Raw genomic sequence first — 24,624 nt, forward strand, 5'->3', positions numbered from 1 at the left:
GGGCCTGACAGCACAAGCATTTCTCTATACTTGCATTAACATCTGCTAACCATGTGTATGTGACCAATACAAATAGATTTGAAGTAGATTTTACAGGTGACATCAATAAGGGATCATAGTTTTCTCCTAGATTCATCTGGGCAGTCTGTCATGTTTTGTGCACTCAGTGTTTATAAAAACATATACATCTTAATCTTTTCTTTTTATTGGCCAGTCTAAGATATGGCTTTTTCTTAGCAACTCTGCCTAGAAGGCCTGCATCCCAGAGTCGCCTCTTCACTGTTGACGTTGAGACTGGTGTTTGTGGGTAATATTTAATGAAGCAGCCAGTTGAGGACTTGTGATGCATCTGTTTCTCAAACTAGACACTCTAACTTACTTGTCCTCTTGCTCAGTTGTGCACTGGGGCCTCCCACTCTTTCTATTCTGGTTAGAGCCAGTTTACGCTGTTCTATGAAGGGAGGGGGAGTAGTACACAGCGTTGTACGAGATATTCAATTTCTTGGCATTTCTCGCACGGAATTGCCTTAATTTCTCAGAACAAGAATAAACCGACTAGTTTCAGAAGAAAGTTATTTGTTTCTGGTCATTTTGAGCCTGTAATCGAACCAACAAATGCTGATGCTCCAGATGCTCAACTAGTCTAAAGAAGGCCAGTGTTATTGCTTCTTTAATGAGAACAACAGTTTTCAGCTGTGTTAACATAATTGCAAAAGGGTTTTCTAATGATCAATTAGCCTTTTAAAATTATAAACTTGGATTAGCTAACACAACATGCCATTGGAATACAGGAGGGATGGTTGCGGATAATGGGCCTCTGTACGCCTATGTAGATATTCTACTAAAAATCAGTCATTTCCAGCTTCAATTGTCATTTACAACATTACCGTAGTCTGGCTTTTTTTATGGTGGTTTTGGAGCAGTGGCTTCTTCCTTGCGGAGTGGCCTTTCAGGTTATGTCGATATAGGACTCGTTTTTACTGTGGATAAAGATACTGTTGTACCTGTTTCCTCCAGCATCTTCACAAGGTCCTTTGCTGTTGTTCTGGGATTGGTTTGTACTTTTCGCACCAAAGTACGTTCATCTCTAGGAAACAGAACATGTCTCCTTCCTAAGCGGTATGACGGCTGCGGAGTCCCATGGTATTTATACTTGCATACTATTGTTTGTACAGATGAACGTGGTACCTTCAGGCATTTGGAAATTGCTCCCAAAGATGAACCAGACTTGTGGAGGTCTACATTTCTTGGTCCTGGCTGATTTCTTTTGATTTCTCCACGATGTCAAGCAAAGAGGCACTGAGTTTGAAGGTAGGCCTTGAAATACATCCACAGGTACACCTCCAATTGACTCAAATGATGTCAATTAGCCTATCAGAAGCTTCTAACGCCATGACATCATTTTCTGGAATTTTCCAAGCTGTATGTAAACTTCTGATACAGTGAATATAAGTGAAATAATCTGTCTGTAAACAATTGTTGTAAAAATGACTTGTGTCATGCACAAAGTAGATTTGCCAAAACTTTAGTTTGTTAACAAGAAATTTGTGGAGTGATTGAAAAACGTGTTTTAATGCCTCCGACTTCAACTGTATGTATATATATATATATATATATATATATGCCAAAACACACATCACGACAAGAGAGACACCATAACACTACATAAGAGAGACCTGAGACAACAACATAGCATGGCAGCAACACATGACAACAAAGCATGGTAGCAGCACAATTCATGGTACAAACATTATTGGGCACAGAAAACAGCACAAAGGGCAAGAAGGTAGAGACAACAATACATCACGCTAAGCAGCCACAACTGCCAGTAAGAGTGTCCATGATTGAGTCTTTGAATTTTTTTTTTTTTTTTTTACCTTTATTTAACCAGGCAAGTCAGTTAAGAACACATTCTTATTTTCAATGATGGCCTGGGAACAGTGGGTTAACTGCCTGTTCAGGGGTAGAACGACAGATTTGTACCTTGTCAGCTCAGGGGTTTGAACTCACAACCTTGCGGTTACTAGTCCAACGCTCTAACCACTAGGCTACGCTGCCGAATGAAGATATGGAGATAAAACGGTCCAGTTTGAGTGTTTTTTGCAGCTCGTTCCAGTCGCTAGCTGCAGCTAATTGAAAAGAGGAGCGACCCAGGGATGTGTGTCCTTGGGGATCTTTAACAGAATGTGACTGGCAGAACGGTGTTGTATGTGGAGGATGAGGGCTACAGTAGGTATCTTAGATAGGGGGAAGTGAGGCCTAAGAGGGTTTTATAAGTAAGAACGAACCAGTGGGTCTTGCGACGTGTATACAGAGTTGACCAATTTACAGAGGAGTATGGAGTGCAGTGGTGTGTCAAATAAGAAGCACTGGTGCCAAATCTAATGGCCGAATGGTAAAGAACATCTAGCCGTTCGAGAGCACCCTTACCTGCTGATCTATAAATTAATCTAGCATGGGTAGGATGGTAATCTGAATCGGGGTTAGTTTGGCAGCTGTGGTGAAAGAGGAGCGATTACGATAGAGGAAACCAAGTCTAGATTTAACTTTAGCCTGCAGCTTTGATATGTGCTGAGAGAAGGACACTGTACCGTCCAGCCATACTCGCAAGTACTTCAGTTTAATATGTTACGTTTCTTATGGTATGTATTAATTTTTGGATGTCCATCACCCATTTTGTATGTTATGTTACGAATTACAATTCCTATTATACATTACGAATTTCATAAATTTACTATGTTATGAATTCTAGCAAGGTGGCTAACATTAGCTAGCTGGCTAATGTTAGCTAGGCTAAACAGTTAACGTTAGTGTTAGGGGAAGGGTTTGCTAAAAGTGTTCAGATTAGGGAAAGGGTTAGTTAACACGCTAAGTAGTTGCAAAGTATCTAAAAAGTAGTAATAAGTTGAAAAGTTGCTAAGTAGCTAAAATGCTAAAGTTCCAAGATGAGATCCGAACTTGCAACTTTTAGGTTGCTAGACATTAGCATTATACGCCTACCCATCCACCCCGACCAACCACCCTACTTTCATTTTTGCCTTAAGTAATTGTCTGTTTTATGTCATCCAAACAATATATCCTACTAAAGTGAGTATCCCGGATTTAGTTTCATTATGTTACGTCTAGTCTATGAGACCAGGCTGTGTAGGCACAGGACAACTTTGCCACCATGGCCTATTTATTGCCTTACCTCCATTATGCTACCTCATTTGCACATGTTGTATATAGACTTTTTCTACTGTATTATTGATTGTATGTTTGTTTATTCCATGTGTAACTCTGTGTTGTTGTATGTGTCGAACTGCTCTGCTTTATCTTGGCCAGGTCACAGTTGCAAATGAGAACTTGTTCTCAACTAGCCTAACTGGTTAAATAAAGGTGAAATAAATACAAATGTTGTTGAGTCCAGTGTACTCAATCCCAGACTTCAGGCTGGACTGGTATTAAAGAACTACAACATTTGATCAACTGTAGCAACACAACCATATTCAGTTCTGGGATGTTGTTGTACTGGATTTCAAAGTTAATGTCCCACTTCCTTTGGATAGTGCCCCACAAATGATTTCTGAATGCCCAAAACTGACTATCAACAGTAATCTTGCAGATTTACTCTGTGGTGATAACCAATGGCTTATGCTCAGTGGTGGTTCTAGCTTGTACTAACTGTAATTTTTATTCAGACATTTTGAACAACACAAATAAATAATCATAACATTTAAAAATATAAACATATAAACAAAAATAAGACTAATATATATATAAAAAAAGAATTAACAAAGACAAATAGAAACAAATTTGTGTTGATTTGGCACTTGAGCATCAATACATTACCCATCCCCCAACATTGTCAACCAAGAGTCAAGACTTAACCAATTCACCTTGGTGGTGTGCAGACTGGTTTTATATTGTTCTTAACGACTTCACACAAACCAGAAAAGTGAAGTGAAGACACTTGCCAGTTGGTCAGCGCATGCAAGCAGTACACGTCCTGGTAATCCGTCTGGCCCTACGGCTTCCTCGGGAACAGGCTCCAATCCCCGTGATCTGCTTGAAAAGGAGGCGGAGAAAGAAGGGCCAAAAGTCCGGCTGCCTTCTGAGAATTTGTAGGCGATCGAATAAACTCCCACTTCCCTCCATTCTGCTAGCAAATGTGTAATCTTTGGACAATAAAAGCGAAAGATTAAACTACCAATGGGACATTAAAAACTGTAACATCTTATGCTTCATGGAGTCGTGGCTGAACAACGACAACATCAACATACAGCTGGCTGGTTATACGATGTCCGGAGGATAGAACAGAGGAGTCCGGTAAGACAAGAGGTGGCTGCCTATGTATTTTTGTAAACAACAGCTGGTGCACGATATCTAAGGAAGTCTCGAGTTATTGAGTATCTCATGATAAGCTGTAGACCACACTACCTACCAATATATTCCTTGTAGCTGTTTACATACCACCACAGTCAGATGCTGGCACTAAGACAGCAATGAATGAGCTGTGTTCCGCCATAAGCAAACAGGAAAACGCTCACCCAGAGGCGCCGCTCCAATTAGCCGGGGACTTTAATGCATGGAAACTTAAATCCGTTTTACCAAATTTCTATCAGCATGTTAAATGTGCAACCAGAGGAAAAAGAACCCTGGACCACCTTTACTCAACACACAGAGACGCATACAAAGCTCTCCCTCTCCTTCCATTTGGCAAATCTGTCCATCATTCTATCCTCCTGATTCTTGCTTGAAAGCAAAAATTAAAGCAGGAAGCAACAGTGGCTAGATCAATAAAAAAGTGGTCAGATGAAGCAGATACTAAACTACAGGACTGTTTTGCCAGCACAGACTGGAATATGTTCCGGGATTCCTCCGATGGCATTGAGGAGTAGACCACATCAGTCATTTGCTTCATCAATAAGTGCATCGATGACGTTGTCCCCACAGTGACCGTACGTACATACCCCAACCAGAAGCCATGGATTACAGGCAGCATCCCCACTGAGCTAAAGGCTAAAGCTGCCGCTTTCAAGGAGCGGGACTCTAACCCGTAAGCTTATAAGAAATCCTGTTATGCACTCCGACGAACCATCAAACAGGCAAAGTGTCAATACAGGACTAAGATCGAATCATACTACACTGGCTCTGACGCTCATCGGATGTCGCAGGGCTTGCAAACCATTACAGACTACAAGGGGAAGCACAGCCCAGAGTTGCCCAGTGACACGAGCCTACCGGACGAGCTAAACTACTTCTATGCTCGCTTCAAGGCAAATAACACTGAAACATGCATGAGAGCACCAGCTTTTCCGGAAGACTGTGTGATCATCCTCTCCGCAGCTGAAGTGATTAAGACATGATATCATTGACGTGACGTGCAAATGAAAGGTAGAAAACAGATCGCGCAATTGTCACCATTCAAAACTGTTTTGTGCGGGCGCCCCGTGCCGCCCCCGGCAAGATGCCGCCCTGGGTTGCTGCCCATGTCGCCTGTACCTAAATCCGCCACCACTTATGCTCCTTATGGTGCAATGGGACAACATTGGTAAAGTAAATGCTAACTGCAAGTCTGTTGACATGCAGGAATTTATGTCACAGTCATCTTAGAGATGTCTTACCATTCCAAAAAGTAGTTTTTGTGTTGTGTTTGATTAGTAGGCCTGCAGTCGTCTCTCTCGTCTGACTTAGGTAGAACGAGCATTGAGTATGGCTTGCTTGATTAGCTCACTCTGAATCTGTGGATATAGTATTATGTCAGTAGATAGTCTATTCCAGTAAAGTGTTGCCATGTTATGTTTCTTAATACAACTCTACTTTCTTCCCTGCAAGAAAGGTCCAATGCCAGTACTCCTTGTTGTGTTTGGAAACCGATGATAATGATTAACTGGTGCCAAGAGTTTCCCGGTTCTACGTGGCCAGCTTGCCTAACTGTGTTTGCCTTACAATTGGGAGCAAACACATGTCAAGGATGTGTGCTGTGCTTTGAAGGTGTGTGTCTGCAGTTGGGTGTAGGTGAGGTGTGTGTGTGTGTTGCAATGTGTATATTGTTACTGGTGTCTTTGCATGTGTGCTATGTGGATATGCATATAACTTGGGAATTCAGGTTCAATTAAATGTGATGGAACAAAGTTAAGTGTGTGTGTGTGTGTGTGTGTGTGTGTGTGTGTGTGTGTTACAATGTGTATATTGTTACAGGTGTTTTTACATGTGGGCTGTGTGGATATGCATAGTACTTGGGTATTCAGGTTCACTTAAATAGGAAGGAACAGAGTGAAGTGTGTGTGTGTGGGAGAGAGAGAGAGAGAGAGAGATAAATAGATACTGATGGAACAGTCCAACAGAAATAGATACGGAGACCTAGATTTGAGACTACAAATCCCAAAAGTCGGGCTTTATTGGACAGTCACGCCTCCTTTGTATCGTGCAGCCTAAAACTGTCCTCGCTACTTACCACAGCCATAAAGTCATAAACCCCCGCCAATTTCTACCATTATCTTTTTAAAATCTGAGTTTAAACCTAACCCTAAATGTATGTCTAACCCTAACCTTAAATTAAGACCAACAAATATATATATTTTTTTCATTCTTTTTTTGCGATATATTTACTTTGTGGCTGTGGTAACTAATTGAAACCCTAAAAATGACGTGGTAAGTTTAAATGCCTTTGACTGATCTCCCTCTACCCAATGAAATCGCTCTTTGAAATTAGTTTTTTGGGCAACGTGATGGCTTTTAGCCAGCTCAGAGAAAGTGCCACGACTCCACACTCAGCGGCTATTCAGAAAGAGTGAACATTGGTGGTCGGGGTAAGAGATTCTTAAAATATATATATATAAAAAGTATGAATCATTTAAAAAGAATAGGAAATGGTCTTAACTGAGCGTAGTGTAAGGAACAGTTGTAACCCAGCCTCGTACGAATAGACAAATGCATGTCGGAAAATGAATTGATAATTTTTCACATTGAGAGAAAAAAAAATATGTTCTTGAAACTTTGACTTCGGAACTATCGTTACTTTTCATGATACAATGTTGCTTGATCTTTTCGGTTTGAAAGAATAGACAGTATTGATTAATGTTTGTGGAAGCCTAAGCCTACTTTTTACTCATTTTTGGTGCCCTATTCTAATTAACTGCATCTGTAGACCCAGACTAATATTTTTTTTTATATTACATAGTCTAACCAAGTGACGTCTCAAATATCATAAGTTTGGCATTGAGATGCATTTTAATGGCTGTATTGATGGTATCGGGATAGCCTTATCTCCTGGCTCATATTCTTGAGTTAGAGGGCTCAACATCAAACACATTGAGATGCTGCGGTCAATGAGTGATCAATCAACGGGCTCTAATGATGGTTGTAGGCCGTCCACGGAGGACACGTAGCTAAGGACACTGGACACGAGTTAAGTTTTCTTAGCTAGAGACGACGAAAACAAATTGTTCAGTTACATTTATTTCGTGTGGAGGGGATGCTAGGTGTTTTAAAATGTAAAACACTACATAATGAGAATAAGGACCAGTATATAACGTGATCTATTGTAGCCCGGCCAGTGGTGAAACATTTTAACACTGCATAAACCTGTTCTCAATAATATTCTCTACAACGCTTTTAAATGATTAATTGTTTAACTAATGGGTAGTATATTTGAGGTACTGTAAGTTGTATGATGCCAATAAACTTTGTGAAACTGGCAAGTGGTCAAGTAGACTATATAGGTAGAAACGTTAAGGCAACTGTACTCTTCTCGTTACATAACAAGAGGGGTACATCACAAGGGGTTAATTGTTTGTAGAGACACGTAGCCCCTTCTACACTCTCGATAATTCCGCATTATCTACAGTTAGGGTAAATGTCTAGTGTGTTTTGATACATTGGGCATTTTTACATTAGAATGATTAGCTTCAGAGTGTTGCACCAGATAATGTGATTTATCCAATGATTTTTGGTATCCATTACTGGGAGTAACAGGTTATGTACTGTTTTTGTAGTACAGATCATTTTCTACCATTGATTGAGACTGGTGGGTCCACCCCAAAGTGTCATGATGAGACTCACCTGTCTTGATCTAAGAGAATATTTGAAATGGACAAGATGGCGCGTACATATTGTTGGATTACTTCATGGAGCAACATTTTTGTTTTAATAACAGAGCGTTTTCTAAATTCAAACCCACCATCTGCAACTGGACACGGACATTTTAGAAGATACATGTTTGGCCGAATCGAGAACGAAAATAGTATTGCAAAGTTAAGGATGGTCAAATTCTCCGTGCAACTCCCAATAATGGATACCAAAAATATTTGTTTAAATCACATTATCTGTTGTAACAACCTGTAGCTAGACACTGAACAGTGCACACCAACGTTTTGTTTTATAGCATTATTAGAATGACTAGTTGTTGCCTATTGCAAAACCGATAGATTGATCAGTGACTCTATTTATTTATAGGCTAATGTTGATGTAAATCAACAGTTTGCTCCTTTAGGAGTTTATTTCAGTTTGATCGAGTATCTCCGAATCACCTTGTCAAGTCATTTTAAATTCAACACTAAAGCATTTTATCCCAAAGTATCAGTTTCAGAATGGATACCCAAATGCTTGTAAGATTAATAAGATTAATAAGATTGCTACTATTGCTTTCTGATTGATTGGGTATTTGACTATTGAAGAGAGAAAGCATGGAAGTCTTCACTCGATTAGTCAGCATTTTTTTTTTTCTTCACCTGAGGCCTTGTTTATGTCCGAAATGACACACTATTCCCTTTTGTAGTGCACTACTGTTGAACAGAGGGCCCTGGTCAACAGTAGAGCACTACATAAGGAATATGGTACCATTTGGTACACAGACATTATCTACTGTATAGAGTCAGCATTGCCTCTCATGCCTATGAGTAGCTGAAAGCCCACTCTTGAAGGAGTCCTTCTTTGGAATGGTTCCTGGTCAAGTAACTCATAGGGAATTTGTGCAGTGCAACTGCGTACAGGTGTATCCTCTGCAAACTGGAGACAAAGTACTTTTTTTTTTTACATGAACGTAGATGGGAAAGGTGGGGGGGGGAGATATCTGTTTTTCTTTAACCCTATTAGACGTTCAGGAGCTGGTCGTGTAGCTATGGAAATATTGTTGTTTTTAGCCAGCAAAATTTGGTCCACCTTTACCAATGTAGTGACCGGAATGTGTGAGACACATAGACCCTATCCCTATTTTTGCCCATCCTCAACATTATTCCCTCGAGATGTTAACCTTTCATCGAAGAATCCTAGCAAAACTGAAAACAAGAAGCTAAAAAGCCACTAAAACAAGAAAGCCTAACTCTAAACTATAAGAATCTGGTTACTGTTATAAAATCCCAATAAATTCATCCATGGATAGGTAGGTGACTGTTAGATTAGGTTGATAATCAATTACTTAATTTTGAAAAGTATGCAAAGGATTAGTGCCTTTCGTGTGTCGGTCATCTCCTGCACCGCAGGGGACGAATAGCCTACTGGTATGAACTTCTCAACTTCTGCGAGACACTCATGTGTGCCATCTCTACTCCTGCTTGTGATTTTCCTATTTGACTGATCATTGTAATATATTAGATCAGTGAGCCAGCCAACACATTTTTCTAAATAATTTAAGGCTTTTAAACAATACTACACATGAGCGAGCACATTTTGGGAAGTTTTGCTACCAGCATCAACTTCATTTTGCTTGTGTAACTCTTGTAAATATTCTGAGACCACAAATGTCTAATTAATTTATATCGCCATAGATCAGCGTTCTTGGAAAACCAGAAAAATAGGAGTTATATTTTCGCGGTTACCGAAGTTAACTGGCTAACTCATTGATCCTTCTGTGAAATGTCACCCTGGTGGTTGATAAATATATTGAGTGGGGGGAAAATCTCAATTGTGAACTGGCCGTCATTGAACCAATTTATGAAACATTATGTTGTGACTTTTGATGATTATGGCTTGCATCCTTTGACACCTAGCTAATCGTGACCTCTACTTTCTTTTGTGCTAGGCTTTGCGGAGGGACAAGATTTTTTTTTTTAAAGACATGGACGTTTACGACCCCCAAACCCTCGGCTTCATGGTCTTTGGTGGATTCATGGTAGTCTCCGCCATCGGCATTGCTCTGGTCTCCACGCTCTCCATGAAGGAGACATCGTACGAGGAAGCCCTGGCCAAGCACCGCCATGAGCTGGGCAAGTCTGCCCAGACCCAGCTCTCTATGAAGAATAAGAAGAAGAAGGCGTTGGAGAACAAAAGCAAAGCCAAGAAGAAGGAAGAGCGGCCCAACGGGGATCTCCCAGAACCGGTCGCAGAGTCCGCTAGCGAGCCCGAACCCGAACCTGAGCCCCTCGCTGCCCCCGAGCTTGAGCCTGAACCAGAGCCCATTGCTACACCGGATCCTGTCGTGGTCGCTTGTGCTGCTCCAGTGGCCATGGAGGCTGCCGCTCCTTCCCCGAAAAAGAAGAAGAAGGTGGCTAAGGTGGCTCCGGCCCCTGCCAAGCCTATCGTCGTCCCGGAGACCATCGCCAAGGAAGTGCCCGTCATGGTCGTGCCACCTGTGGCGATTGAGGTTGCCCCGGTGACTGTCGCACCCACTCCGGTGTTCAGTGACACTCCCGCCGCACCCGTTGCCAAGGCAGAGGAGCTCAAGGCTGAGGCACCTGCTAAGAAGAAAAAATCCAAAGCAAAGGCTGAGCCAGGTTGGTAGTAAATAATTTCCTTTGATCACATATTTACTTTTGTTTATATGGTAACTCTTAATATGAAACTATTGCAATTCATGTACTCTATAAATGAGGTTTGAGGTCAATTCGAATGACATTTTTTTGTTTTAGTCATTTAGCAAACGCTCTTAACCAAAGCAACTTACAAGATCAATTAGGGTTAAGTGCCTTACTTCAGGGCACATCGACAGATTTTTCACCTAGTTGGCTCGGATTTGAATCAGCAACCTTTCGGTTACTGGCCCAACACTCTTTACCACTAGGATACTTGCCAAATTCAATTAAGTCAATTCAGGAAGTTAATTTAATATAAAATTTAGGAATTAAATAACTTAACATGAATAGATTCCCCTTTTTATGTTAATCAAGAAGTCATTGAAAATAAATTCACTTTTTTTCAATTATTGAATTAGAAATTCAGTTATTTCTATTAGAAATTTACCCCAGCCCTGCTAACAACCTCTGCATTCCTAGAGGAAGTTGTTAGCTCAGTGTCTCTAGTGAAGCATTGGTATTATGATGAATGGCCAATTGAAAGCAATGGGTTCTGGTTGTTGATTTAGACCCTATGTCATCTATGCTGAACAAAAAATATAAACGCAGCATGTAAAGTGTTGGTCCCATGTTTCATGAGGAGAAATAAAAGATCTCAGAAATGTTCCATGAGCACAAAGCTTATTTCTCAAATTTTGTGCACAAATTTGTTTACATCACTGACAGTGAAGATTGTATCCTTATTGTTAACACTGGTGCACCTTGTGCTGTGGACAGTAAAAGGCCACTCTAAATTATGCAGTTTAGTCACACGACACAATGCCACAGGTGTCTCAAGTTGAGGGAGCATGCAATTGGCATGCTGACTGCAGGAATGTCCACGATCTGTTGCCAGAGAATTGAATGTTAATTTCTCTACCATAAGCCGCCTCCAACTCCGTTTTAGAGAATTTGGCAGTACGTACATCCGCAGACCACCTGTAACTACGCCAACCTAGGACACTCGCATCTGGCTTCTTCACCTGCGGAATCATCAGAGGGGGGGGCACCCATGGGGTAGCTTGCCCAGTCATGTGAAATGCATAGATTGGAGCCTAATGCGTTTATTTAAATGGACTGATTTCCTTATGAACTAACTCTGCAAAATCTTCGAAATTGTTGCATGTTGCGTTCTAATAATTTTGTTCAGTATAGAATTGAAGATCACATGGCCCTTCATTCTCCCAAGTCCTCCCCCTCTAACCATCCCCAACTTATATTTTGTTTACTACTAGTCTACAGTAACTCATACAAGTAAGAAACAATCAAGTAATTAATCGAAGTTACAAACGGGTCATTCATCCAAGTAATAAAGTAAACCATCCAAGTTATAGAAAAGTGTGTTCATTATTCAATTTATGAACTAGTAAGTCATCCAAATGATAGGCAAGTAGTACATCCTGTAACCCCTGACATAAGGAACTCCCTGGCACACGTATCGCCCAACTCACTCTCTCTCCTTGTAGTGGTTGCTGTCGTCGACTCTGCTGATGCTCCCCTCCTCCTGCCATACAAGACTCTACTGTCTACTGTGAGCAGCATGACATTCAGCGAGGGAGAGGCCCAAAGGCTCATCAAAGTGCTCAGTGACAAGGCTGGCCTCGACTCCTGGCAACTGGTACAGTATTCCCTTCCAGAATGACACTGACTGGCACACGCAAGCATTAAACAGTGGCCCGTGGCCAAGTCATTCCCTTTAGTAGAAATGCAGGCATACAGTGCATTCGGAAAGTATTCAGACCCATTGACTTTTTCAAATTGTATTTTACAGCCTTATTCTAAAATGTATTAAATACATTTTTTCCCCTCATCAATCTACACACAATACCCCATAATGACAAAGTGAAAATTAGCTTTTTAGAAATGTTTGCAAAAAAAACAAAAAACACAGCTGTACATAAGTATTCAGACTGAGACTCGAAATTGAGCTCAGGTGCACCCTGTTTCCATTGATCATCCTTGAGATGTTTCTACAACTTGGAATCCAACTGTGGTAATTCCAATTGATTGGACATGATTTGGAAAGGCACACACGTGTTATTAACCTTATTTTACATCTGAATTTGATCTCCTTCGATAAATCCACATAGCAAATCATTTTGCACCTCACCCTTTAATAAGGCCGCACAGTTGACCGTATGTGTCGGAGCAAAGATTAAGCCAAAAAATGTCTGCTGGATTGTGTTGAGGCTGAGATCTGAGGAAGGGTACCAACACATTTCTGCAGCATTGAAGGTCCCAAAGAACACAGTGGCCTCCATTCTGAAATGGAAGAAGTTTGGAACCACCAAGAATCTTCCTAGAGTTGGCCGTCCGGCCAAACTGAGCAATTGCGGGAGAAGGGCCTTCGGGCAAGTAGGTGACCAAAAACCCGATGATCACTCTGACAGAGCTCTAGAGTTCCTCTGAGGAGATTGAAATAACTTCCAGAAGGACAATTATCTCTGCAGCACTCCACCAACCAGGCCTTTATGGTGAAGTGGCCAGACGGAAGCCACTCCCCAGTAAAAGGCACATGACCACCCGCTTGGAGTTTGCCAAAAGGCACCTAAAGGACTCTTAAGACCATGAGAAACAAGATTAAACTCTTTGGCCTGAATGTCAAGTGTCATGTCTGGAGGGAACCTGGCACCATCCCTACTGTGAAACATGGTGGTTGTGGCAGCATCATGCTGCGGGTATGTTTTTCAGCGCAGGGGCTTGGAGACTAGTCAGGATTGAAGGAAAGATGAATGGAGCGCAGTACAGAGAGGTCCTTGATGAAAACCTGCTCCAGAGCGCTCAGGACCTCTGACTGGGGTGAAGGTTCAACTTCCAACAGGACAACAACCCTAAGCACACAGCCAAGACAATGCAGGAGTGGCTTCGGGGCAAGTTTCTAAATGTTCTTGAGTGGCCCAGATTTGAACCCGATCGAACACCTCTGGGAACATCTCTGGAGAGACCTGAAAATTGCTATGCAGCGACGCTCCCCATCCAACCTGACAGAGCTTGAGAGGAATGGGAGAAACTCCCCAAATACAGGTGTGCCAAACTTGTAGCGTCATACCCAAGAAGACTCAAGGCTCTAATTGCTGCCAAAGTTGCTGTAATATTTACATTTTTTAAATCTATAAACCTGTTTTTCCTTTGTCATTATGGGGTATTGTGTATAGATTGAGGGGGGGCAATTTTTAATCATTTTTAGACTAAGGCTAACGTCACAATGTGAAAAAAGTCAAGGAGTCTGAATACTTTCCGAATGCACTGTATACATGCATAAATAGAAAGGAACAGGCGTTTTCTGAGACAAGATTGAGAAACCTTGGCTACGGTTAAAATGACTCAGACATGATTGTACATGGAATATCTTTTGTCTGTCAAACTGTCATCACACACACTTCTAAACTGCAGAAGTCTGAATTAATTAAGCTTAGCAACATTTCAAGTAACACCCCCCTCCCCCCTAGCCTTTCACACTTGTTAACAAATTATTTTAATATTCTAAAAGTAAGAATTTTCCTAGTAGTTTTGGGAGCACCTTTTTTCCGATATTTCCCAACTGAGAGATGATATTGGTTGTGTCCCAAATGGCACCCTATTCCCTATATAGTGCACTACTTTTGACCAGAGCCCTATGGACCCGGGCAAAAGTAATGCACTATATAGCAAATGGGTTGCTATTTGGGGTGTTGTCATTCTCTGGCTTGTCTTAACATCAACTGTAGCCGATCAATGGTGGTCAACTTGTTGTATCTGTTGGTTAGGCCTCTCAGAAGGGGGATCCCATGGCTGCCCTGAAGAAACAGCTAGAGGAGAAGGAGAAGCAGTTGTCTACCGAGCAGGAGGGCGTCTCCGCCGCCAAGAATCGACTGAGGGAGCTCACCAAGGTACAAGACCACGGGTTCAATAATACCTTACTTTTCCTGAAGTGTACACAAGTCTAAAATCATTGGATTGGTGGAGGGATGGGCTACTGGGTACTTTCCACCTTTTTTTCTTATACCAGTAATGCCATTTCAAATCAGTGAAGGGCACACTTTGAGAGGAAGGAGAGATAATTGGTTAAACTGACTTCCAGGCACAGGGTACAATATACACCTTATTCGACTAATGAAACCGCATGATGATCCGTTGATGAATTTAATTAACTGTGTTAGTGCTGGGCTAGGTAGCATCTTAAACAGGTCTTGGCCTCAGTGCAGTAGGCCAGGATTTGGTAGCTGGTGCTTACAGTAACTATCTCCCTGAGGTATTTATGCCACTGGCTCACAATGTGCCTGTTGGAACACTCAGGAAGAGAAACAGATGAACAAACCTCAAAAAAGGGGTAGAACAAAAATGTGCACACCAGGACACCGACTTTAACCAAGTGTTTTTCCGCTGATGTCACTAACGATCCCCAATGCCCACACAGGAGCTGAGCGCAGAGAAAACGAAGATGGCGAAGGTCGAGACCCGTCTGAGCTCAGAGCTGAGTGCTCACACTCAGGAGATAACTGCCCTCCAGGCTCGCATGCAGGCCTCCTACCAGGACCATGTGGCTGAGACCCAGCAGCTCAACCTCAAGGTCAGTTCACGACCCCATAAATGTCAGGGTTGCGTTCAGGTGGAGTGATAAAACGTACTAAACAGTCCTGACAGAAATGCAATGAATAGAGCTGACTTGAGTCCTGAGTCCACATCAGAGGCATGTCTGTTCTACACAGTGTTTCCATCTGAACGTTCCACAATGTTCCTGTGCTTGCTGCTACCACCATTTCCTTTTTGTGTGATATTGACAGCAGCCTCTGAATGACAGTAATAACATATTGGTACCCTTAGGTAAAGATTTGTTGGACTTTTTTATAAAAGTACAAGGCAGACAAGATGAGAAACTATGAACTGTCTGCAAAAAAATGTATGTAAATGATTTTTGCTCACACCTCCATACAGATAGTGAGCCTGCAGGAGCAGCTGGACAATGGCCCAGTCGCTCAGCTGGCCCGCTTGCAGCAGGAGAACTCTATCCTGAGAGACGCCCTCAATCAGGCCACCAGCCAGGCCGAGAGCAGGTAGATGGGGAAATTAACAATACAACTCCTATTCTCTATTCTATGGTGGAATCTGAGTCTTGTTCAGTGGGCACCCAATGTAAACAAATTGAGTAAAATGGGGTGTAACTACCTGGACTTTTCCCAATAAGAAATTACATTTTCTTTTTAGTTACACAATATAATGAGGTATAAGTGGGTGTATTGGCTGGCTGGATGGATAAATAATTCATTCTAGCTTGTACAGACATGGTAAAGCGACTCCACAAATGAGCATGATTTATCTAGCATTTTCAATATGTATCACAATTTGCTTAGCATGCCATTTCATTTGAAGTATTAACATAATGCAGAAATGAAACACGCCTAAAGAGCCTAAATTATGTCCATTCTTGGACACCAGCAACTGAGACATACAGTTACTCCATATGCAAAACTGTCCTAGCCACACTCAAATTCATCAAGTCTGACAAGTCCCTCTCTGTTCTCTTTCCCCCTCCAGACAGAACGCGGAGCTGGCCAAGCTGAGGCAGGACTGTGTTCGTCTGAACCGGGACCTGGGCGAGAGGACAGAAGCCCTGCAGGCTGACGATGAGCACAGGAAGGCTCTGGAGGCCAAAGTGTCAGCTTCTGCGGAGAAACTTGCCCAGTTCAAGGTGAGTGGAGTAGGGTGAAGTTGCCCCCCCCCCCCTCCCAAAATCTCCACTGCACCTAAGTGACCTACAACCTTTGATTTGATCCAACCACAATGGAGGACCACAGTTGAGCAAGAGGTGTGGCCTTGCATTCCTCCTGTTTTGGCTTGTTTAGTTGGAAGTTGGAAAAAGTATGCATTGTACGATTTAAAAGTTGGAGTGCAAAACAAGATGACAATGTATCAACTTGGCATCATGATTTGGGCCCAAAATGAAAACCTTGGCTTTAGTCAATTCAGTTCACCTGCATCTGTGCACTGCTTGTCCAGTAGTGGACTACATGGGTGTCAATTAATTTGGGACTAAGGTCAGTCAGTTTTTCAAATCTAGAACTGATGTGGACAACTGAGGCGTGTTCAAGTAGGGAGAAAATTTGAATGAAATATGGAGGTAATACCTCATGTGTTGCATAATTACAGATAGTTTTGTTTTTATTCTGTTGTTTTGCTACAGTGTTGCCTTACCAACTTTATTCATACGTCTTTTAGAATGGAGACAAAATATTTTTCACTTATCGTGTTTCTATACTCCGTTACAAAATTATAGCTTTGATTCTAGTCTGTTTGTGCTTTTGTCAACTCCTGTCGATGTAATGTCAAACAGCTGAGTTGACTGAGCATGCACAGACTGACATCCAGGCTACCAACTAATCTACAACTATTACAAACTACTTAACCCCCTAGAGTCAATTTCCGCATTAACACTTGTCATAATATGCCCTAACAGCTGGCATAACTTGTCAAAATACGGTCATAACACTATCATTATCCATATTTTTACACCTGTTCAAATCAAATCCAATCAAATCAAATTTTATTTGTCACATACACATGGTTAGCAGATGTTAATGCGAGTGTAGCGAAATGCTTGTGCTTCTAGTTCCGACAATGCAGTGATAACCAACAAGTAATCTAACTAACAATTCCAAAACTACTGTCTTATACACAGTGTAAGGGGATAAGGAATATGTACATAAGGATATATGAATGAGTGATGGTACAGAGCAGCATACAGTAGATGGTATCGAGTACAGTATATACATATGAGATGAGTATGTAGACAAAGTAAACAAAGTGGCATAGTTAAAGTGGCTAGTGACATAAGAATGCAGTCGATGATCTAGAGTACAGTATATACATATGCATATGAGATGAATAATGTAGGGTAAGTAACATTATATAAGGTAGCATTGTTTAAAGTGGCTAGTGATATATTTACATCATTTCCCATCAATTCCCATTATTAAAGTGGCTGGAGTTGGGTCAGTGTCAATGACAGTGTGTTGGCAGCAGCCACTCAATGTTAGTGGTGGCTGTTTAACAGTCTGATGGCCTTGAGATAGAAGCTGTTTTTCAGTCTCTCGGTCCCAGCTTTGATGCACCTGTACTGACCTCGCCTTCTGGATGATAGCGGGGTGAACAGGCAGTGGTTCGGTGGTTGATGTCCTTGATGATCTTTATGGCCTTCCTGTAACATCGGGTGGTGTAGGTGTCCTGGAGGGCAGGTAGTTTGCCCCGGTGATGCGTTGTGCAGACCTCACTACCCTCTGGAGAGCCTTACGGTTGAGGGCGGAGCAGTTGCCGTACCAGGCGGTGATACAGCCCGCCAGGATGCTCTCGATTGTGCATCTGTAGAAGTTTGTGAGTGCTTTTGGTGACAAGCCGAATTTCTTCAGCCTCCTGAGGTTGAAGAGGCGCTGCTGCGCCTTCTTCACGACGCTGTCAGTGTGAGTGGACCAATTCAGTTTGTCTGTGATGTGTATGCCGAGGAACTTAAAACTTGCTACCCTCTCCACTACTGATCCATCGATGTGGATAGGGGGGTGTTCCCTCTGCTGTTTCCTGAAGTCCACAATCATCTCCTTAGTTTTGTTGAGTGTGAGGTTATTTTCCTGACACCACACTCCGAGGGCCCTCACCTCCTCCCTGTAGGCCGTCTCGTCGTTGTTGGTAATCAAGCCTACCACTGTTGTGTCGTCCGCAAACTTGATGATTGAGTTGGAGGCGTGCATGGCCACGCAGTCGTGGGTGAACAGGGAGTACAGGAGAGGGCTCAGAACGCACCCTTGTGGGGCCCCGTGTTGAGGATCAGCGGGGAGGAGATGTTGTTGCCTACCCTCACCACCTGTGGGCGGCCCGTCAGGAAGTCCAGTACCCAGTTGCACAGGGCAGGGTCGAGACCCAGGGTCTCGAGCTTGATGACGAGCTTGGAGGGTACTATGGTGTTGAATGCCGAGCTGTAGTCGATGAACAGCATTCTCACATAGGTATTCCTCTTGTCCAGGTGGGTTAGGGCAGTGTGCAGTGTGGTTGAGATTGCATCGTCTGTGGACCTATTTGGGCGGTAAGCAAATTGGAGTGGGTCTAGGGTGTCAGGTAGGGTGGAGGTGATATGGTCCTTGACTAGTCTCTCAAAGCACTTCATGATGACGGAAGTGAGTGCTACGGGCGGTAGTCGTTTAGCTCAGTTACCTTAGCTTTCTTGGGAACAGGAACAATGGTGGCCCTCTTGAAGCATGTGGGAACAGCAGACTGGTATAGGGATTGATTGAATATGTCCGTAAACACACCGGCCAGCTGGTCTGCGCATGCTCTGAGGGCGCGGCTGGGGATGCCGTCTGGGCCTGCAGCCTTGCGAGGGTTAACACGTTTAAATGTATTACTCACCTCGGCTGCAGTGAAGGAGAGACCGCATGTTTTCGTTGCAGGCCGTGTCAGTGGCACTGTATTGTCCTCAAAGCGGGCAAAAAAGTGATTTAGTCTGCCTGGGAGCAAGACATCCTGGTCCGTGACTGGGCTGGGTTTCTTCTTGTAGTCCGTGATTGACTGTAGACCCTGCCACATGCCTCTTGTGTCTGAGCCATTGAATTGAGATTCCACTTTGTCTCTGTACTGACGCTTAGCTTGTTTAATAGCCTTGCGGAGGGAATAGCTGCATTGTTTATATTCGGACATATTACCAGACACCTTGCCCTGATTAAAAGCAGTGGTTCGCGCTTTCAGTTTCACGCGAATGCTGCCATCAATCCACGGTTTCTGGTTTGGGAATGTTTTTATCATTGCTATGGGAACGACATCTTCGACGCACGTTCTAATGAACTCGCACACCGAATCAGCGTATTCGTCAATATTTCCATCTGACGCAATACTAAACATGTCCCAGTCCACGTGATGGAAGCAGTCTTGGAGTGTGGAGTCAGCTTGGTCTGACCAGCGTTGGACAGACCTCAGCGTGGGAGCCTCTTGTTTTAGTTTCTGCCTGTAGGCAGGGATCAGCAAAATGGAGTCGTGGTCAGCTTTTCCGAAAGGGGGCGGGGCAGGGCCTTATATGCGTCGCGGAAGTTAGAGTAACAATGATCCAAGGTTTTACCACCCCTGGTTGCGCAATCGATATGCTGGTAAAATTTAGGGAGTCTTGTTTTCAGATTAGCTTTGTTAAAATCCCCAGCTACAATGAATGCAGCCTCCGGATAAATGGTTTCCAGTTTGCAAAGAGTTAAATAAAGTTCGTTCAGAGCCATCGATGTGTCTGCTTGGGGGGGATATATACGGCTGTGATTATAATCGAGGAGAATTCTCTTGGAAGATAATGCGGTCTACATTTGATTGTGAGGAATTCTAAATCAGGTGAACAGAAGGATTTGAGTTCCTGTATGTTTCCTTCATCACACCATGTCTCGTTAGTCATGAGGCATACGCCCCCGCCCCTCTTCTTACCAGAAAGATGTTTGTTTCTGTCGGCGCGATGCGTGGAGAAACCCGTTGGCTGCACCGCCTCGGATAGCGTCTTCCCAGTAAGCCATGTTTCTGTGAAGCAGAGAACGTTGCAGTCTCTGATGTCCCTCTGGAATGCTACCCTTGCTCGGATTTCGTCAACCTTGTTGTCAAGAGACTGGACATTGGCAAGAAGAATGCTGGGGAGTGGTGCGCGATGTGCCCTTTTTCGGAGTCTGACCAGAACACCGCCTCGTTTCCCTCTTTTTCGGAGTCGTTTCCTTGGGTCGCTGCATGCGATCCATTCCGTTGTCCTGTTTGTAAGGCAGAACACCGGATCCGCGTCGCGGAAAACATATTCTTGGTCGTACTGATGGTGAGTTGGCGCTGATCTTATATTCAGTAGTTCTCGACTGTATGTAATGAAACCTAAGATGACCTGGGGTACTAATGTAAGAAATAACACGTAAAAAAACAAAAAACTGCATAGTTTCCTAGGAACGCGAAGCGAGGCGGCCATCTCAGTCGGCGCCGGAAGTACAAACGCATATATTGTGTTATTTTAGGGCTGGTTATGACACTTGTGTCAACGTTGTTGTCAAGAAGTTTCATTTCATTTGAAAGTTTGTTAAATCTTTTTGTTGTTGTAATGAATTCTTTAGTCACACTTTTTTTCTTACTTTAAACAACTTGTAGAAAATAAAGTATGACACTGTCATGAAATATTATGACCGTCCTGTCACTTTACTTGGATGAAGAAAATACACTGACGAAGCATTATGACCGTCAGAATCATATAAGCCAGATAGGCCTATTACATTACATGCCCTTATGTCAAAAAGAGGGTGTCTTGTCCTACATCAATATGTGTGCCGTTACAATGTTAATTTAGTATGGTACATTTATTTAAAATTTGTATATATAACAAACGTACTGTTCACACATGTATGGTGTAATGGAATGTTTTGCCTTGTGCGGTAGGTTTTGTGGGTTGTGACACTCTTATGTAGGTGTTATAACCAGCCATAAAATAACGCAATGTACTGTATGTCACATCAGGGCTATGTGTTATGACCATATTATAACAGTATGGCACATTATGTCAGCTGTTATGACATATTATACAACGGGTGTGTCTAATGCTGATTGGTTAAAACCGCATTTCAGCCGGTGTCTATTCCACAAGTTGTTACGTGTTAAATCTGATGTTTAAATGCATATTTACTCTGTTCCATCTGACTGGACAATCCAATGTCTCATCACCCTACCCAGGCTATTTATAAACTTGATCTCCACTATAAAAAGCATCTAAACATTATCTCTCATTTCTTTTAGGCTAGAACTTTCACTAGGTGCATCGTTGGCGCATGATAGGATGGAAAGGTTCCGCTTTCTCTGTTTGACATCTTTACCTTAACATTACAAATGATTCCACAATGCTGACGATGGATTAGCTCCTATAGATGTATTATCACCTATGTCTGCAAATATTGAGGCTGCTTATTCTAATGCTTACCCTATAATAATACACAGCTCATTGCGCACGTTACACATCATGAAATATGTTGTGGCAGAAAGACGGTAGCCTACAATTTGCAAAATAGAAGCCGATTTTGAATGAACATGAAATTGATGTCAATATGATTGAACAGTTTTAGATACACCCATCTAGTACAGAGTCGGAACCACATTTGACCTCCAGAAAGACCCGAGTTCTTTGGGTCATGGATTCTACATTCGGAAATGTTCCACAGGGATGTTGGTCCATGCTGACGCAATGGCATCGTGTACTTGCTGCAGTTTGGACGGCGGTACACCACCACCACCAGTCTGTACCGTTGACACCAGGCAGGTTGGCGCCACTGTTGTACTGCACCGTTATTTGTCTGTTTATTTGCCCGCCTGTTAGTTTGCAAGATTATTTCAATTTGACCTCATCAACTAGAGCTATTTTCGCCCACAGGACGTTTTTTGTTTATCTTACCATTCTCTGGAAACCCTAGACACTGTCGTGTGTGTGAAAAGCCCAGGAGGACGGACGTTTCTGGGATCCTGGATCCGGCGTGCCTGGCACCGAAGATCATACCACGGTCACTCGTTTTGCCCAGTCTAACGTTCAATCGAACCGTAACTGAATGCCTCGATGACAGCCTGCTCTATATAGCAAGCCACGGCCACGTCACTCCCTGAATAGTTACGATTAACTTAGCCTTAAGATGCTTTTGGGAAACCGGGCCCAGGTCAAACAGTGGGTTATTCCAGAAAGCAGGTATATTAGCCAGCTAACTTTGCTAAGCAACCACAAATAACTTTTGATTTCCTGGTTGATTAAGAAATCTAAATATGTATATTGGTTGTTGCTGTCAAGTATTTTAAGACTATATATCTCAATGATTAAGGTAGTTCAAGGCGTTTATGGCTAACTCATTGATACAGCTTTCTGGAACAGCCCCATATCTAAGATAAGGAATATGCATGCATAATAGATGCATTGCTCCTGATAATAGGCTGTTGCCGTGCTCATCCACAGGCGTGCCAGGCGGAGAGCGAGCAGGCCTGGCAGCAGAGGCTGGAGGTGGTGAGCCAGAAGCTCCAGAAGTCCCAGGACACCAGCAACACCATGCAGGCCCAAATAAACCAGGCTCAACATGAGGCCAAAGCCTTCGCCGGTCAGTGGACCCCAGCTCTCACTGGTTACATACCTTGACCACATGATAACGTGCTAGTCTCGCTAATCCAGTCACTCTAACCTCTATTTTAACCCTAACCATCACAGTAACTTGCACTAAATGGGAGAGATGTCCCTTCCACACAGCTATGTTCCCGATACCTTATTTAGATTTGCTTTTAGATTCATACTCTCTACTCGTCAGCAAATTTCTTATTTTTTGTCCTTTGTGTGGATTTATAAAAATGTGTCTGACTAGGCTCTGGCTTTGAATTGAATAAAACGTTGATCTCCACAGAGCTCCAGGAGCGCATGGCCATCACGGAGGTGGAGCTGAAGGACCTGAAGGCCCAACAGGCAGTAGTGTCAGCTGTGGAGGCCGCCGCCAAGGAGCAGGTTGCCCCACTGGAGTCTCCCATAGAACCTCCCCCCGAGGAGCAGGAGACTGTGACGGAAGGCGTTACCGAGACCCCCACTGCCACCAATGTAATCTCCAAGGGCCTATTATTTTTTTTTTCTTTCTCTCAGCTGCAAATAGTTTAGGCAGTAGACCAAATTCCAAATCAACCCCTAAGCAGTCTTGTAGATCGGAAATGATTTCGATTGGTGCAAGCAAGATGGCAGACATTCTACCTGTCAGAGTACAGGTGGAGCTGAACCCATATTGCTTACAATTCCAATACTTTCAGATCAACATGTTTTGTCAAAGCTCAGGGGCCTCATTTATCAAAGGTGCATGCACACAAAAAAGACTCTGCATATAAATAGCATATTTATTCTAAGAGCCTATAACAAGACAGGAGATGGAAACACCATGTATTGATAAACAAAATATGAAACAATTAGTCCTTTGCATAGAAGTGTGAGCTGTAGGCAGAATTTACATTGAAAATTCACCAGATTTGCAGAATGTGCCGCCAGTGTTTGGAACTCGCAGCATTTTTTTCTTTGAAAAATTCACTGCTAAAGATTAAAAGATTCTGCATCATATTTGCTATTCCGCTCGGCGCCAACATTTCCAAATCAAAGAGCAAATTAGGGTGTTTTTGTTACCCTAAAAGGTTAATGTTTTCTTGATGGTGGTGTTGCTCTGATTTTTATCAATGAAAACATGCGTGTGACAGTTTGATAAATCCCAATCATTTTTGGCGCACGCAAATCCTAGAATCTCGACGTATGCCAGAATTTAGTAAGACATTTACTCACGGTTCATAAATGAGGCAGCTTGGACCCTAAACTAAAAGCCTGTAGACCACCTATCAGTCTACATTGTTTAACACTTTTTATTACTCTGCCATTTTATAAAGTCATTGATAGTCCTAAATAAGTATATATAACACACTGTCGTTGCTATAATCTTAATATCACAAACAACTTGAGTTATAACCAGTTTTAGGAGGGCATGCCATTTTGTTTTTCTCCCATTGCCCCTCCCGACAGTAGGGCTGCTCCCCCCACAGTAGGGCTGCTCCCCCGACAGTAGGGCTGCTCCCCCCACAGTAGGGCTGCTCCCCTCCTCCTTCCCCCGACAGTAGGGCTGCTCCCCTCCTCCTTCCCCCGACAGTAGGGCTGCTTCCTTCCCCCGACAGTAGGGCTGCTCCCTTCCCCGACAGTAGGGCTGCTCCCTTCCCCCCGACAGTAGGGCTGCTCCCTTCCCCCGACAGTAGGCCCAGTTGATAATCACCCTGATAATTGCCTCTTCTGAACCTAAACTCAGTGGAGGCTGCTGAGGGGGAGGACAGCTCATAATTATGGCTGCAATGGAGTGGTATCAACCACATGGAA

The 24,624-nt window shown here is 42.9% G+C and overlaps 1 protein-coding gene across 2 annotated transcripts in view; it reads left to right on the forward strand.

Annotated features, from left to right (window-relative positions):
- The first annotated feature begins 6,689 nt into the window (after nt 1-6,689).
- rrbp1b (ribosome binding protein 1b) overlaps nt 6,690-24,624 on the forward strand; it is a 29,794-nt gene continuing 11,859 nt past the window's right edge. For both annotated transcript variants that reach the window (XM_029682335.2, XM_029682336.2), the window contains exons 1-9: nt 6,690-6,794; nt 10,004-10,694; nt 12,218-12,369; nt 14,498-14,620; nt 15,148-15,300; nt 15,666-15,784; nt 16,266-16,419; nt 22,702-22,840; nt 23,138-23,325. In XM_029682335.2, coding sequence (XP_029538195.2) covers nt 10,040-10,694; nt 12,218-12,369; nt 14,498-14,620; nt 15,148-15,300; nt 15,666-15,784; nt 16,266-16,419; nt 22,702-22,840; nt 23,138-23,325 — 1,683 coding nt within the window. In that variant the 5' untranslated portion in view covers nt 6,690-6,794; nt 10,004-10,039. The remainder of the gene's footprint in view (nt 6,795-10,003; nt 10,695-12,217; nt 12,370-14,497; nt 14,621-15,147; nt 15,301-15,665; nt 15,785-16,265; nt 16,420-22,701; nt 22,841-23,137; nt 23,326-24,624) is intronic.

This window comes from Oncorhynchus nerka, linkage group LG15 (assembly GCF_034236695.1).
Source record: "Oncorhynchus nerka isolate Pitt River linkage group LG15, Oner_Uvic_2.0, whole genome shotgun sequence".
In the NCBI taxonomy this organism is placed as follows: domain Eukaryota; kingdom Metazoa; phylum Chordata; class Actinopteri; order Salmoniformes; family Salmonidae; genus Oncorhynchus; species Oncorhynchus nerka.